Source organism: Blastomyces dermatitidis, assembly GCF_000003525.1.
Source record: "Blastomyces dermatitidis ER-3 genomic scaffold supercont1.4, whole genome shotgun sequence".
Taxonomy (NCBI): domain Eukaryota; kingdom Fungi; phylum Ascomycota; class Eurotiomycetes; order Onygenales; family Ajellomycetaceae; genus Blastomyces; species Blastomyces dermatitidis.
Window position 1 is genome coordinate 4,913,816 of NW_025544777.1, and position 16,575 is coordinate 4,930,390.

At 46.9% G+C, this 16,575-nt stretch overlaps 7 protein-coding genes across 8 annotated transcripts; 4 read left to right on the forward strand and 3 right to left on the reverse strand.

Annotated features, from left to right (window-relative positions):
* Nucleotides 1-393: 393 nt before the first annotated feature.
* Nucleotides 394-612, forward strand: BDCG_16943 (uncharacterized protein; the record flags this gene model as incomplete). Its single annotated transcript, XM_045426122.1, has 1 exon — nt 394-612. The coding sequence occupies one exon, from the start codon at nt 394-396 to the stop codon at nt 610-612; it is 219 nt and encodes a 72-aa protein (XP_045276309.1).
* A 1,147-nt stretch (nt 613-1,759) lies between these two features.
* On the forward strand, nt 1,760-4,660 carry BDCG_04488 (uncharacterized protein; the record flags this gene model as incomplete). Its single annotated transcript, XM_045420150.1, has 6 exons — nt 1,760-2,208; nt 2,303-2,350; nt 2,862-3,059; nt 3,110-3,715; nt 3,847-3,926; nt 3,995-4,660. The coding sequence occupies exons 1-6, from the start codon at nt 2,067-2,069 to the stop codon at nt 4,658-4,660; spliced, it is 1,740 nt and encodes a 579-aa protein (XP_045276310.1). The 5' UTR covers nt 1,760-2,066.
* Nucleotides 4,661-7,079: 2,419 nt separating this feature from the next.
* BDCG_04491 (uncharacterized protein) lies at nt 7,080-11,699 on the forward strand. Its single transcript, XM_045420152.1, has 2 exons — nt 7,080-8,768; nt 8,826-11,699. The coding sequence occupies exon 2, from the start codon at nt 8,989-8,991 to the stop codon at nt 10,951-10,953; it is 1,965 nt and encodes a 654-aa protein (XP_045276312.1). The 5' UTR covers nt 7,080-8,768; nt 8,826-8,988; the 3' UTR covers nt 10,954-11,699.
* On the reverse strand, nt 7,735-8,287 carry BDCG_04490 (uncharacterized protein; the record flags this gene model as incomplete). Its single annotated transcript, XM_045420151.1, has 1 exon — nt 7,735-8,287. The coding sequence occupies one exon, from the start codon at nt 8,285-8,287 to the stop codon at nt 8,006-8,008; it is 282 nt and encodes a 93-aa protein (XP_045276311.1). The 3' UTR covers nt 7,735-8,005.
* BDCG_16944 lies at nt 9,222-14,285 on the reverse strand. Of its 2 annotated transcripts, XM_045426123.1 has the most exons (3): nt 13,836-14,274; nt 11,697-13,749; nt 9,222-11,609 (listed from the first exon to the last, which is right to left on the reverse strand). In XM_045426123.1, the coding sequence occupies exons 1-2, from the start codon at nt 13,990-13,992 to the stop codon at nt 12,233-12,235; spliced, it is 1,674 nt and encodes a 557-aa protein (XP_045280898.1). In that variant the 5' UTR covers nt 13,993-14,274; the 3' UTR covers nt 9,222-11,609; nt 11,697-12,232. The 2 variants fall into 2 exon arrangements, with proteins under 2 accessions (XP_045280898.1, XP_045280899.1); XM_045426124.1 differs by having other exon boundaries at nt 11,594-13,749; nt 13,836-14,285.
* A 245-nt stretch (nt 14,286-14,530) lies between these two features.
* Nucleotides 14,531-14,744, reverse strand: BDCG_16945 (uncharacterized protein; the record flags this gene model as incomplete). The annotated part of the gene is made up of 2 exons (XM_045426125.1): nt 14,531-14,572; nt 14,604-14,744. 2 exons carry the CDS (start codon nt 14,742-14,744, stop codon nt 14,531-14,533), a joined length of 183 nt encoding a protein of 60 aa, XP_045280900.1.
* Nucleotides 14,745-15,978: 1,234 nt separating this feature from the next.
* Nucleotides 15,979-16,573, forward strand: BDCG_16946 (uncharacterized protein). The gene has a single exon (XM_045426126.1). It carries the CDS (start codon nt 16,043-16,045, stop codon nt 16,499-16,501), a length of 459 nt encoding a protein of 152 aa, XP_045280901.1. The 5' UTR covers nt 15,979-16,042; the 3' UTR covers nt 16,502-16,573.
* Nucleotides 16,574-16,575: the final 2 nt, after the last annotated feature.

Genomic DNA, 16,575 nt, shown 5'->3' on the forward strand with positions numbered 1-16,575 from the left:
TTGTGATTGATCTCTGGCAATCTGTTTGCCCCTAGCCAGCGAACAGTACAATATCGTATTTACAAGCAGAACCCCGAAAGAAGGACCACAACGGGGCGATGGAAGGTCAAGATTTAGGTAGGAGCAAGAGCCTAGATAAGCGTCCATGTAGGTCTTGTCATATTTCGGAATCTCTATCGATATTCACAATTTCAACAGGGACGTCAGAGACTGGGAATCTATTCTAAATGTCGACCGCATAAGCCGACAGCATGTATCTCCTATAAAGCAGGGTTGTGAAGAGCATGCTAGCGCCACATAAGCCAATGGTCCAAGGCCGCCGTTTTCTAGAAGAAATCAATGATGGAGAAGGCTTGGGCTTCTTCATCTTTGTATAGCGAGTTATCGTGACGCATGGCTGGTCTCGTCGATAGTCGCGATTTCTCGGGGAGAGATTTGCATGGGACATTTGCCATAGCCATCTCGGTTGATAATCCGGCATCCGGCCGTATCCCAGATCTCATTTGCGGCTTTATTCAAGATGATCTCGAGGAGTACACCGGCATCGTGTGCTATGGTAACCCAACAACATGGCCACATCAATTACTGATTTCCCCTGCCTCATCACAATGAGGGCGCACGCTGAAGTTGATCAAGAAGAACCTCAACTCAGGCCGGCCGAGGCAGCAGTGATAGTCCTAGCTGCCCTCTATATAAGGGTTGTCCAAAAGCTGTGGACCACCTCTTAGGGAATATATCTGTTATACCAGATCGATGGAGCTGGTTGCGGTTGACCTGAGGACTTGATTTCTCACAGAGCTAGAGATCGGAGTTCCAGTTCTGCAGAATCAGTGAATAGGCGATCTTGCAAACAGTGTCACCTCAAGACTTCCAGATAGCCCTATTTTAGATATGGATGATAATTAGAACAAACTCGGATGCGGCTGAATATCTTTTGAGATACTGTGGTGTGAATGGAATCACGGCCACAAATGTTCTGTTGTTGAACCAGGGAGATAGAATTTCTATATTTATATTGAGATGGAACAAGGTTCACGCTAATCCCAGTTAGTTCTAAGCGAAAGCTTGGCACCGAGTCCTTCTCCAACGACATGAATCAATGATGAGGTTGCTCTGCATAGCTAAAATGCCAATCATGAAATCCGAGCTTCCTACATCGATAGCATGTAGATAGTGGAGTAAAAAAACCCCAGCCCAACGGAGGCCCGTGTTTTCCCAGGTGCGCACTATGGTGTGCAATGCGTGCTCGGATGGGCTAGTTACAGCAGGCTGGGATACGGCTGAAATACGGGGTAGGGTTGGCAAAGTTCTCTCTCAGTCATCCCGCATTACAATCAGCAAAGCAACGCTGTCCTGAATTAGCCAACTTTAACTGTGGCCAGATTCAAAATCGGGCGCGGGATCTCTCACTGGCATATGGCACCCCTGGTTCTCCGGTCATGCTAGCTCTGCAAGTCGTTAATGCGATTATGACCTTCTGTCGCGGTCCCTACAATAGTTTCATCCCATGCTGAGAATTTTGGGTCGAGCAGACGTTTTGCACAGGTCGTCAACTCCGAACATCCGGGTAGACAGACATTTTATGACTCAGGTGACTGTATAGCTAGACGAGCTCGTTTTCGCAGGCGCTTTCATCTCTACCCGGGTTTCTAGTGCAGCAGGGCGTCTTGTCCCGGGATATGGGGGGGAAAGTGTCCCTTTTTGAATTTTTTCCTTTTTTGATAAGTCAGAAAGAAAGAAGAAATAGAAAAGAAAAGCTCCTGAGGAGAGAATTGATGAAAAGGTAAGTACTTTCATATTTTTTTTTCATTTTTCTTAAACCATGCTGCCAAGTAATTGCCCCTTTTTTGCTAGGATTGCCATCTACAATTCCCCGCATCTCCCTTCTGTTCCCATCATTCTTTGTACCCCATCCTTATATCCTTTAATGGCACCCGAATCCCCTCGAGTGCTCTGTTCTCTTGCATAAAACTACCAAACCATACGCAATTTCCACCCAACAAAGTCCAAATTTGACACTCTGAGGCTCTCTTGCCCTGGCCGTTATCTTTCCCCATCAGCAAAGCATGTCTGATCAGAACAAAAAGTACACCGTCGGCCGGATCTGTGCCATACCTACGGACCTCGTTGCCGCGCAAGCTTTTCTCGACGAAAAGCACGAAGGTCCAGTATATGTGGATCCCAACGATGCCAAGAGCTACACATTGGGTAGGATTGGGGGGGAAATAATGTCGCCATAGCTTGCTTGCCCTAGCAAGCACTGATGATAGGCTATATTAAAGATGATTCATTCATCCCTTAGCTGGTAAAGCAAATGTTGCGGCAACCTGCGCGGAAATCTGCGATAAGAGTCAGTTGGTACCACGGCCTGAACGGCTGAAAAAGATCATAATCCAGCAATTCACCCTGGCCTAATTGCTTCAGCGAACCAGGTGATGAAGGATGCTTCAGTCAAAGAGATGAACTTTCTGCAGAAGGGGATGTACTGTGTTTTGAAATGGAGGCAGGTGACTTAATGACTACTTTCCCCTGTTTAGTCATTCGCAGTATATGTGATTACTCAGATTAGCATAAAATAAGGATTGGCAGGGATATGCAGCGATGGCGGCGGCAGCATATGCAAAAGATCTTTGATGTAAAATCCATCCACGCAGAGTTGAGGCTGAGAGAAAATCAGCGAATTTCGATCTGGTTCGTCTAAGTGTGTCGCGGAGTCTTGTAATTCATAAATGCTAACCTATGCAATCATTACAAGTCTCCAAGAAGTTGCAGTAGAGCACGGGATATTTCACGAAAGCATCTTCAACTCCAGCAAGAGACGGCCAAGTAGAAGCTATTGACAAGCAAAAAAATTGTCTCAGCTGTTCCGTCTCACCAAGAGCACCGAGGATGCAACATAAACAAAAACCGCGTGGAAGACCGAGTAGAGGGCACATACGAGTGGTTCCTCGGACACAACAACTTCCGGAAATGGTTAAAACAAGAAGAGTCGGGGCCGGTGCTGGTCTCAGCGGACCCAGGGTGTGGAAAATCGGTCTTGACCAAGTACCTGATTGACCGTGAGTTACCAGGGTCGGCGACTATTTGCTACTTCTTCTACAAAGATCAGGACCAGAACACCGTGCGCCAAGCACTTTGTGCACTTCTTCACCAGCTGTTCTCCCAGAAGCCTTCACTGCGATAAAACCATGCGACGAAAACGGGCCAGGTCTTATCAACTCAACTAACCCTCTCTCTCTGTGGACTATCCTAGGAGATGCTGTGCGGGATCCCGAGGCCGGACCTGTTATCATTGTACTGGATGCCCTGGACGAATGCGATGCGTCAGAGTTAGCGGACTTGGTGCGGAATGTGTCAGGCCAATTCCGCAGCAGCCAGTTAGGCTATGGAAAGTTGAAATATATTCTAACGAGTCGCCCGTATGAGCAGATCGAGTCCAAGTTCCAGGCCCCTGTCGGACTGTTTTCCGCCAATCCGTATACCAGGGGGGAAAAGTCGGAAAAAATTAGTGAAAAGGTGGATCTCGTCATCAAATACCGAGTCAAACGGTTGTCAAGGGAGAAAGTGCTATCAGCCCAAATAAAGAGTCACCTGGAGAATAGATTGCTCAAAATTCAGCACCGTACATACCTTTGGGTATATCTCGTGTTTGATTACTTGAGGGCAGAAGACTCTAAAAAGACATCAAGAGGAGTCGATTCCGCTGCCAAAGAGTGTCAACCAAGCATATGAGCAGATTCTCAACAAGTCTACTAAACATTCGTTTGTTCGGAAAGGCTTTAAATATTATTTTGGCCGCACAACGGCCTTTAACGCTCTCGGAAATGAACGTTGGCGTAAATATAGATCACAAATCAGAGTCGATTCACGACCTCGACCTAGAAGAAGAAGGACTTGAAGGTTCGCCTCAGATATTGGTGTGGATTGTTCGTTTCAATCTATCAGGGCAAGGTCTACTTCCTTCACCAAACTGCTCGGGAGTTGTTCCTCGCAGATCTGCCATCATCTACGACTATTCCCAAGGACCTACACTAGCATCACTTTATCACTATCCATAATGCACACCGCACCCTTGCAGAGCCCCTGTGTTCGCTATCTTAACCTCTTCAACTCTGAAGCTAGTCTTGTGACAGATACAACTGCGGAAGCCAGCCCCCACATTGCTAGACACGCCTTCTTGAACTATTCGGCCGAACTTTGGACTCTTCACTTCCGCGAGGTCCATATCAACAATGACGATGCTACCATAACACGTCTCGCCTTGAGAATATCTGACCCGGATTCGAGGGCCTATTCAGTGTTGTTCCGAATTTGTTGGCGCGCTGGACGGCATAGACATGTGCGATACCCTGGGTTTTCTATAGGTCTCATGGTGGTATCATATTTTGGACATAGTGCTGTCGCTAAGCTGCTGGTGGATAAAGACGCAGACCTGGAGCCAGCAGATAAATATAGCAGGACACCACTATTTTGGGCTGCAAGGGCTGGGCAGGAGGCAGGTGTCAAGCTGCTGCTTGAGAAGGGTGCCAATCTGGAGTCAAAAGATGAAGGTGACGATGTGACACCACTTCTATGGGCTACAAAGACTGGGCAGGAGGCAGTGTCAAGTTGCTGCTTGAGCAGGGCGCCAATATGGAGTCAAAAGAGAGATACAGTCTGATATCACTATCCTGGGCTGCAGAGAATAAGTATGGGACAGTTGTCAAACCGTTGCCTGAGCAGAACAATGAAGGATCCCAAATAGTACGTTAGATTTAATATTAGTAACTGGAATAGAGCGAAGCCAGGGAATGATGATGTTTATATACTATTAGAACGTTACCACCAGTTCTTCCCGTCCTTTCCATATACCCCCTTCTGATTAAATTATTCCAGAAAACTCCTCATCTACTTATGCAACTCTGATTCTTCCTTTAGCATAGCCATGCAATTGTTTGGTAGGTCTGTGGCAAATAAAAAAAGGTATGTCTTCCCGAGTTGATCGGGCTCGTTTCAAGGCGACAGACCTAGCTGAAACCGGTTGAACGGGTCCAGTTGCGTGGCTTTCAGGCAGCAGACTCTTAAGAGCACAGAATACTTTAAAATCGCCGCCGCGAGTAGGGAGGGCGATCGGCTATAGGGTCGTGTTATGCTTCAAACTGTGAGACCCATAGCCCGCGCTAGCTTGCTTAGCTGAGATAGACAGCTATGATTTTTTTTTTTTTTTTTTTTTTTTTTTTTTTTTTTTTTCCCCTCACTTGACTTGACAACACGGTGATCCGAAAGAAGAAGGGACGGTCGGAGGTTCAGCATGCTAATTTATATACAGACTTTTCGACGGATGAGTGCTGTTTTCTTTATCAGCCTTAACCAGGGTATATTTGGTTGGTTGCGAATGGCAGTGCTATGCGGTAACATCCACGAGTGGAATGTGATATACGGCGGATCCGGGTTCCCTTCCCAAAGAAAGTGATGCAAGGACCTCAGTTCGGATGGGGCGCGAGGAATTGAACCTGACCCTACTCGAGTGGGACATGCATCAAACGCGCAGGCATCATAATGCGAGGCATGTATGCACAAGCGAAAACGGCCCATCGTTCGTTCTATTAGACCTGGATGTAGTCGGTGCCAATCACGTACCTAGATACCAAGCTAGCTGTGTACCTACCTCGCCCAGGAAAGGAGATAAAGTATGACAAGGATGTTGGTACGTATGAGTTTGGTTATGCTCGTCCGAGGGCCATGGCGTTAAGGGACAAACCGAGTGCCTGTTATAAACACAGCATATTTAAACGTGAGAAAAAGTGTCGTGGTATGCTTGCTGTGGGAAGTAGCTCTATTTTTCTCTGCTCACCGAAGAGTCAAGATCCAACCGATCTGTCATCTGCAATTCCCCTAGCAGATTGCTCAGGGTTGGGCTATGGTGCACGTTGTTTGACTCATCATGTCGGGGGCCGGTCCTGCTCCCTTCCACGGGATTACATCGATCCTGACACCTTCCTGTCCCAAGAGCTATCTGAAAGCAAAGCTCCCGACAACTTTGTGTGGCAGTGTTGATATTAATAGGCGGCGGGCAATCGTTCTGCTCTGTTGCTTCGACAGGATATCTAGAGACAGCCTCACCGAAAGAACCCGTCTTCGTTTGTCCAGTCACCGTCAGAAGATCTCTCTGTGCTCCGTATTGGCTTCCACGACAAGTCGCTCCCAGAAGAACAGAAAGGATGGAATGAAGAGCCCGAACGAACGCCTAACTTGGTGACAAATACAAACAAGTAACAGCAGTGCCTTGTGGACATCCTCGATGATAAAGTCTTTATTGCAGATAGTCTAGGTTTCATCACCTCGGAGGTCAAAGGTAGGAGAGCTCTCCCCCCACAGGTTTGTATATGAAACCGCATATTATGAGCTTTTGCTATCAAAAAAGAAAAGAAACATCAAAACAAGTTGTTCGACTACTGTTCAAATATGCTCGAATATGAGAGCATTCGGCACAGGCATAGCGAACTTTCCGGGGTTGATGATATCTTTGGGATATTCCTATCCGGGAGAGACCTTGCCTAGCGCGCATTAAAGCCAAAACCCCTGTTTCTGAATAGAAGGGAATCTGAAGTTTAATCGAACGTTCAATTGTGTGACAAAAACGCCATGAGAAATTTCTGCCTGTCAAGTTATTGATGAAGTAAGCTGGTCGTATGGTCGCTATATTTCTTTGATTGCGCCGTACATTGGAAAATCTTTTCCGTAGATTATGACGTGCCTGTGATAGCTGAGTGTGTTGCTTCTCTTATTGTTTGATCGAAGGAGACCCATGGTTTCTTGTTTCCAGAGATAGATCTATCAGTTAAGCTAAACCCTCTATTGGCTCGCATGGCCATTCATCTCCGGACATTTTCGATGCGGACGTTAACAATTTTTGTTTTTAGTAGAAGGTATCAAGAACAGACCGACTCTGATGAAACGCGCAAAATAGTCGCAGAACGCCGCTTGATTGGCTTAATTTCGTAATGAGATATCGGCATTGGAGAGCATGAAATAAATCCTTTTCGGTTTGTTTTTCGTAGCTGATCATATCATCTTTATCAATCTTAGGGATAGAGGGTGCGGCGCACCTCATGCCATTGAAGCATATGCAGTCCATTCTGTGCCAGAGCTTCTGAAACGTGATTGACAGTGATCCTGAAAGATCATCAACTCGGAACAGCCGAGAAGCTGGAAAAAATATAGCGATCAGGAGGGGTACATGAGATTTTCCGAGAGGAGCACATCCAGCTGGTTCAGCGATTCATCCCCTGGTTGGTCAAAGGCTGTGGGAAATAAATTATCAGCTGGAAGCAAATTGAGGATCTGCCGCCACATCGAACGTCAAGCATTCTGTAACTACTGCTTAATAAACCTGGAAGAGGTTCGATCGCGTTGGATGTTGGCAGCCAGTCGTGAGCGAAAGGTGCCTGTTGTCATCCTGGGCTAAAAAAATTGCTGGAGGCGAATCAGACTGCACGCCTTACATATATCCAGCGAGACACCCAAGGCTTACCACCGATTTACTGTAGATGTTGGTCGCTTGCTTGCGAAGATCCCAGGAGAAGATTTGATATCGTTGGAGATATGGGCTTTGCCCTGACTTTCCATAGTTGGAATGTAGTAAGACCCTTGGATTGTCATTATCACCAAGCAAAGCCTTTTGCCGGCCATGACAACTTGCGGGCTGAGTTCTACATACCTATACCAGGACGGAAGCCCCCAGAATGGATGTGTTGGACAACAGGACTAACTGGAGACACGCATGTCGGGTTATAATTAACTATCCCAGCATATACTCTGTACAACGGTGTCGATCAGGATTCAGGCTACTTATAAGTTATGCCCGTCGAATGCACTGTGGGATGTTGGGACACACAACGGGGCTTACGGACGCACTGCATATTTTGTGCAGAAACACAGGGGATCTTGATATCCCGACTTCGGTCAGAATGAACACCACCCACACGATGTTGATGGCTAACTAGCTAAACTATTTTTGAAATAGCTACAAGTTGAGGGGGAATGACGGGTGCAATCGAGTCGCTTCCCCTGGCCTAAACTGGCGTCGTCGGGGTGTCGCATCTTTGAAGCCATCGTCATCCACAATGTTCTCATTGGCACGCTGGCGAGGCGGATGACTTGGAGGGGCTCTTCGCGTGTCTTGGCTGGCTTGGAACTGGCGGTTGGTTTGCCCACCGGGATCACGGAGAGAGCGAGAGCCTTTGACAGTTGCGAAACCTCCCCGTCCGCCTCGTTCGCCTGCTGGTTGTGGCTGTACACTCCGCATTTTTGTTCAGCCATCATCTGGATTCGGTTCTCGACCCTGATGCCATCTCGCCCTAAAAGTCAGACGTGGTCCAATCAGTATCATTTTTTTCAAGCCCCTTCAAGCCATCTGCTTGGACTTCGTTGAATTCTAGACGAAATGCACTTTATTTCAGGTACCATGCCCTGTTGGGGGGTTGGAGAGGGGGAGGCAAATTTCTCGAACGATCCTAGGATATAGTCATGACCCTCGCACCCCTCCCCTTCTGCCGTCTGGGATTCAACGAGGAGCTGCTGGGTTCGAGTCTTCACAACCGAGCAGGGTCATGATACATCTCATACCTCACCGTTTGTGTTTGGGTTTCCTTCCTTTACAACCCCAGACATGGTCGCCGTTCATTCGTGTTATAGAGCAACCTTAGCTCTGTACTCATGAGAATTCTGCGTACATTTACTCTTTCTGAAGCTCTGCCGCCCTAATATTAGAGCTTGGAGTTTACCTGGTGAGCTTTTACGTCTTCAGAAGCATCGCACGCTGGTAGCTGTTAACCTAATATCAGTATTCAAGTTCTTGTTACACCTCGTGTCCTAGTTATTTCACCTTGATATATGATCCGTACATAATCTTCGATTTATTCCAGCCCTTATCCTCTTGGCTTTTCCCTGCTGCAAATTGAATCAACAACAGCCGGCGGGGATTTCCAAAGGTTTCTTTCTCTAGCCATGGCTACCGCCGCCGCACAAGCAATGAGCTCTTCTGAACTTCATAGAAAGTTCAGTAATCCGAGACCTTCAATAAATGTGACCGATATTCGACCAGCGGATATATACCCGAGATATGAATCCGAGGAAGAGGAGATATCTGAAGCTGAGGTGTCTGGGCGGACGGAGTCTGTATTTTCCCCCATAGAAAATGACAGCGATACTGGTGTCTCCGAACCTGAAGAGATGGGCTCCGATTCACCCCACTTAGTTCACCAGAACTATACGTCGGAAGACGAATTTCCTTTGCAAATTCCCATTTTCCCAGCCTCAGAAGCAACCATATCTAGAGCCGGTTCAATTAACACCGTCAAAAGGGCCAGCTGTATCACATTGATGCCTCCTCTCCAACCGCAACCGACGAAGCCGATCTCAATGGCCTCATCAACGTCCACGTCAACCTCGCCGCCTATGTTTCCAGCTATCGAGCCAATATTTTCCACTAACCATGCCGCAAAAACGGAAGCTCTTCAATACTTCCGTTCTTTGTATTCCGAGACAGCATCCTCGGATGACGAGGATGTTGCACATACGTCCTTTCTCATTGCAACTCCAGTATCCTTCTATGCGCCAGAAAGTAAACCGCAAATGATATCTATAGAACCTCCAGCTTGCCAAAACTCGAAAGGACGAGCAACAGAAACCGAGCAGAGACGAGAACCTACCAGTATCACAGGTCAAACGTCCCCCAAGAGTAGTCCCAGCAATTTAGGCATGAAAAATCGCATTTCTAGCTTGAAGTTAGGAAAATATAGCAAAAAACGGAGCTCCACCCAGCCAGCCTCTGAGTCAACCTTTCCTATAAAAACTAAATTTTCGAATGCATCCATTCACTCTCTTTCCAATCTAACCTGGCGTTCTGGAAGCGCTCTCTCCTCGAACTCGGAGCCCGAACCCCATTGTTCTGCTGCCTCGACGGAATCGCGCAGTGCAACGCCATTCCCCCAACATAGGCGATCTCTATTGCCGTCACCTAGGATGTCAGAGCAGAGGTCTACTAGAAACCGTCACCAGACAACGGAGAGACGAGTCATAAATGAAGCTATGTTTGAGGGAAATACCCGTGGAACAGATGATAGAAGAACTAGTAAGGCCAAAAAGAAGGACATCATACCACCCGTACCCCAGATAACGGGACTTGCGATCTCGTCAGATGTTTCGTCCCCAGGTTCTGTTGAATCATCTCCAAATAGCTTTCCATCCACGCCCTTGCGAGATCCACGACTCACAGCCAAACCCCCGTTCCCAACACATGGTGCATCTCGCCGTGGTAGCAGTATTAAAAGCCCGATAAACTCTTCACCATCGCCTATCACTCCAATGGACTTATCTCCCAATTTCCCCTTTCCAGACATACCCAATTCAGACTCATTGCAGACAGCAACGAAAAGAAGAGGCTTCCATGAAAGGACCCACTCGATCAACAGTTTGACAAGTACATCCAGCATGCCAAACTTTGCCTCCCTGGATAATTCTTCACCCCGCTCCGCAACCCGCCGATATAAACAGCGATTTTACCCAGCAGACGATTTCCCATCCGAACGGCATCCGTCACATGAGAGTGTGAATCCAGCCATCTTGAAGGCTAACTCCCGGAACACTTACACCTTTACACCGCGTGGAAGCATATCCACCGCCAATCTGAGCAATTTATCATCAGTATCGACAGCGACCTCGAGATCTAACTCTCCAGCTGATGGTAACAATTTGTCTTGGAATTACCACACAGGTACCTGGAACCCCTCCGAAGCCCCGAGAGCGGACAGCGTAAAAGCTCCGCTGAGGAAGTCGGCGCACTCGAAGGGTATTAAACGTCTGTATGAGACAAGCGAATCCGTCTCTCGTGTAGGGACTAAGGCCTTTAGCGGCCTTGGGTCTATCTTGCGGAAGAAGCACGTTGCGTCTGGCGATGAACGGTGGGGCTGAAATCGGGTGGTTTAAAAGTTATGGCGATTGGAGTTATCACTTTACGTACTACAGTACAGTTATATCAGCGATTATTTTGGGGTCTGGCACCTTACCTGGCTCTATTATTTCTTTTAACTGGGGATTTCTTGCTCTCACTTCCTTGCCTGTTGTTCCTGGCGACCCCCTCTATTTTTCAACCTCCTTCCCTCCCTGTTATTGGACGACCCCTTCATTACAAAATTACTCTGATATTTGCCGTCTCTTCCTCTCTCTTGCAAAAATACATCACATCACCGAATCAATCCTTGATCCACCACCGTCCTTATGCACACTATTCCAGACTCTGCCTTACCACATCGGAGTGCCTGAGATCTGTCACTCCTACCTAATACCTCCCACACAGCCCTACACCCCAGATCTATTCAACCCCATGCTGAACCTTCGGCAGGAGGTATCCTCTTTTGAAACAATACTCGTTCCAAAATGACGTTTGCCCAAAGTTTCATCTTCTGTCTTCGTTAACCCTGGTCGAATATGTTTTGGATTTTAGGTTTCCTTTTTTTTTCTTTTTCGATTTCTTGTTGTTATTCTTTTCCCCTTCTGTCAGGAACATGTGTATTCATACCCAGGAGCGTGTTGTCTATTGTGGTGATACAGCTGCTTCATTTATTTCACTTAATATTATATTTAGTTAATTATCTGTTCTCGAGTTGATATTGAATAGTAGTTAGTTATATAAATATGAGACTAACTTTCCATACCTCTCTAATTCGAATTTACTCTCTTGGTGTGATGGTGGTGGGGCCGTTCTCAGATTCTCAGATATTAACGTTTGGCACATCTAAAGAATATGTACCTATGAATTCACTAAAGCAATCTCATGGAAGAAATGGGGCGAGGAGATCTGACAGCAGACGAATTTCCTGGACGTGCGAGGATTCGAAAATCAAGCCATTTGAACTTCCACACTATCCGGTCTGAAACTCATCTCGAGCTTTATTTTCTGTTGGGCAGCGGCTACGGCTAGCTCAAGCTTAGCTCTTTTTTCCCTAATGACAACTCCCTGAAGTAGGATCTCGATTCTGATGCAGAATCAACGATTCGCAGAATTGTTCATTACCTCATTACTTCGTGTGGTACAGTATAGGTAAACCCGCATCGAGCCCGCTCCGTTTCCAAAGTCAAACTATGAACCACGCCAACATATAACGCGTGGCTAAACACATCCCGAAAGGTATCGAAAACCTAATCCCCGACATAAAAAGGAAAGAAGAAATAAAGGGAAGAACATCGCCCCCTATGAATCATCTGCCTTCCAGAAAATATTCAGAGCTTGCTGGCTTTCGCTAAGTCGATTTGGCTCCCCAAACATGGGGACCAAGCACAACTCATTTTCTGGTTCGGGAGACCAAGATGGCGGAGACTTCTTTGATGGACACCACTTTATATACTCACCAGATGCTCTATTTTGAACCGTTAAGCATAGTGGGGAGCTAATTTGGGTGATTTGGTAGGAATATGTGTCGATCGGACTGCTTGTATCGTAGATATCGCTATCACGATTGTTATTTCTATTCTTTTCGCAGAGGCGTATTTTTGAAAGGCAGTATGTGCGGAAGAGATACGAGACCCTCGCACATGTTAAAAATGTGGTGTTGTCGGTGTAGTCGAGGATCATGTAGTAGAGTTCATTCGGCAAGCGGCCCTGGGTCTCCGGACCATGAGGCTTTAGGCGGCGGAGTGTAGCGGTTGTGAAGAAGTTCGAGAGCGCCCTGAAGCTTTCTTTGCTCTTCAGTAGTGGAGGAGATATCTGAAGTTTGCCCAACGAAGTGTGGATGGGTGACTCGGGTGACGAAATGGCTGGGCCTTTACAGTTCTCGAATAACTCGAGGGGCTCCGTGTATTTCACCACCGGGATTCCATGCACATCTTCAACGTCAATAAGTATCACGGTTGATAGAGACAGTAAAATGGCTTGGAAGGCAAGTTTTCCTTGCTGAAGCCCAAAGCTGACAGTCTTGTCGACATAGATATGCCTCTGTTGTGGAACTTCCGGAACTAGGCTGACTAGGACATTATCAAACCAATAAATTGTTTCTTCAGGGGCAGATCCTGGGAGATGGCGTGCTAGATGGTATCCAAAGGCAAGCTCGGACGGCCAAGAAGCTTCATTTACTGGGTAGTGATCTGTCGACTCCCCAATTCGAAAGTACACTCTCCCGGATGCAAAAGAGATGATAGCATATCCAAGTTCCCGGAACATGAAATTAAGTGGGGACCACCTGGTGTATTCTTGAGAGATAAGTTGAGAATATACTCTTTTGAACTTGGAAAACGCCAGATCATGAAAGGGACAAAACGAGTCAAGGTCAGTAGATAACCATCTGCTGGGTGAAAGAGGAATTGTGCGATACTGGGTCTCATATTTGCCAAGATCACATTCCAATGCAACCGGCACGGTCGATGGAAACGGTATGAGGTAATGTGCTGCGATTGGGAGGCATGGCCAACGAAAGGAGGGAGCAGAAGGCGCAGCAAAGAATTTGTCACGGTCCTTGGGAAAATTGGTCAGACTGAGGTGTATCGTACGCCCAAAAGATACTACTTGCATGTCTAGATCAACTGTGAAAAGCGCAGAATAGTTGCCGCAACGTTTGGGTGGGAGTGGAGATGGTAAGAGGTAAAGGCCAACCTCCCGAAGTTTCCACTTTACATACTCGGCGCCACGGGGTTGAGAACTATCCAGGGTAAACACGAAATCTTCGAGTAGTTTCTCCTTCGCAGCATACTCTTGCCGCCTCTCCTTAAGCCAAACTATAGTATCGAAGTAGTCGTTCGGATTAGCCTTTGCCTTCTGTGAATCCTCGGTTTGGCTTCAAGAAAGCTGGCATGTAACCTACTGATATATTCCACCTTATTTGCAGGTATTGTACAAAGGATATCTGGACTATATGCGCCGTCAGAATTTGCAGAAATCTTTTGCACGTAGTATCTGCCACGATATACGACGACATAAATCCCTTGCTGACGAGGAGTTTGCCATGAGGTAGGAAGCATGGTGAGCAGTTTCCCGGCTGCAAGGGCTAATGTTGATATGGTCTCAGCGCCTATATAGCCTTTACAACGGTTCCGAGTAACGGGAATCTTCTTCGTTCGCCAAAAGCTAGCGGTCCGTCCCAAAGAATACTTGAGCGAAACTATGCTGTTCTCTGCTTCATAACGAGAAGGGCATTGCAATACAGCACGCAAGGCTTGGCATGTTCCTGTTCATTGCGATAGCGTAGATGCTGCTGGCTTGCCTGCGACGCATAAGTAATAACTAGCTCAGTACGTACTGCGTAAGCTGGGAGTCAGAATAACTTGCGGCTCTTCCGATCTTCCGTTAAGCTTAAAGAGTGAGTCTAACGCGAACTAGTTAGTTAGATGGCCCCACCCTTTAGTTACTAGTTGATTCTTCGTTACGGCCTCCGACCTGTGAAATGATGAACTTTCCTCTGCAAGGGCCAGCGGCGAGGGTCAGCGGCGGAAGAATTATTTTTTCCCCCACTCTTTCTTTGGCTTCATGATACATTGAGAAAGCCGGCAATTTTCCTCTCTACTCAGCCTTCCAATTCGATGCCCTCACTTTACTCACATACTATGTATGGTAGATCAATCAATGATTCAACATTATGGTTGAAAGATGACTTAGGGGAAATAATCCTACTTCTTTGCTGTCCCCAGAAAATCGCAACCTTCTCAGTGGCAATGTATTCGACTTTATCAATGTGCGGGAGCGTAGTGTCGACACCCCTTGTGGCTCTACTCATGTTATACGTGTACGGAGTACAGTAGTAGTGTAGTTGTTAAAGATGGTGGGTGCATTCATGATACAATCTCAAACGCTATGATTGTCACAGCTGTCAATAGCCTCACCTCTGCTAGCCGGAGATATTATTGATTGTATTGCGAATTTCTGCGAACCACCTACTGCCATGGCGGAGTCAAATGGTGCCTACAGTTGAACACGCGAAATCGGTGACCTTCTATTTATTCTTTCCAAAAGCTACCCGTGGTATATAGACAGATTCTTAATACGAAGTGACGCAGAAATTTCTCCCTAATGCCCTACGGACATTGTCAGCCAGCAGTTGCTGGCGTCTCCCAACTTCCCAAGGCCCCGTAATGTCCATGGTGTGGTTAGTTGATACAACATGCCTGCAGCACGGCGAGAGGATCAGAACAGTCTCGGCACTGGTGGTGTAAATCAGCTCCAACTACGCCGTACTCCGTACCTACCTGCTTCGGAATAACTGAAATCCACGCGGCCGGACATCGAGTTAATTCGACAACGCACGGAAGGTTTGTTCATGTCATTTAGCTAACATAGCCCTTACCCTAGGATGTTATATTCTTCGCAAATCTGACCAGCTGGCCTAACTACTCAGTTTCCGAGCGGGGATAGATAGAACCTTCGGCAGATCTCAATCGGACAAGCCATTGGCAACCACAAAAATTTGACACCAAAAGAAGTGCCGAGAAAATCCTCCGTAGTTCGTTGTGATGGAAGTCTGTGGCCACGAGGCGGGCGAACCCTAATGTGAAATAATTGCTAAACTTTAAACTTTGCTTGATTTGTTCAAGTAAACAGCAGGAGATTATTGAGAGGCGTGTTCGGTTGCACGTTTAACCTCGTATAACCTGCACGCGAAAAGTGGATTATTATTAGCGTACTGCCGGCGTCAAATTATTGATTGCCACCACACAGTGACGACAGGCAGACCTTTCGTATTAAATATTATTCAATCCACCCTCATCCTATTTTGTATGATAGAGCTGTGCAAAATGCCGGGCAGTGAGTCTTCAAATAATGACAGGGTTTTTGAACCTGAAGTAGTGCCAATGTCAATGGCCTACCTCACCCTCACCTGCGTCACCGTCACCTGCATTATTACCTCCCACAACGCCTGTGACGCCAGCAGCTGCAACGTATGCGGATGATGATTATTCCACCCAGTTGAGTGTCCTGCCTGCTTTTCAAAGCTCCCAATCCACCTCCCAATCCACCTCCCAAACCGCCTCCCAAACCGCCTCCCAGTCCCGCCTACGTATTTCATGGAGTTCAGCAATGGATGAAGCTATGTTGTTGGGGCTGCTTGACGCGAAAAAGGATGGCTGGGAAACAGACAATGGAAATTTCAAGACTTATGGATGGAATATGGCAGTTGAAGCAGTCCGACGTGCCACTTATCAAACTGTCAATAAAAACAATCTCGATAATCGATGGAGGAGTAATAAACATACATGGCAGCTGTGGATGAAACACAAGAATCAGATCTCTGGCTGGACTTGGTGTGCAGATCGTGAGACTTACATTAATGACCCAGAAGTCATGAATGAATATTTCCAACACCATCCAGATATGGTTATATTTCAACATCAGGGGCCCGCGTTCCGAGAGCTGAATGAGCAATTGCTTGATGGTAAACTTGCTACAGGGCAGTATGCAGTTGGTTCTCGAGCTATGAGACGGCAACTCGGTATAGATGATGACTTGTATCCTCCTTCATCCTCTGCGTCAAATTAACTGCCCCGGGTGTCAGGCACCACTGCAGACAGTCCTTCTCCAGAAAGAAAACGTTTGAGAAAGGGAAAAAATGA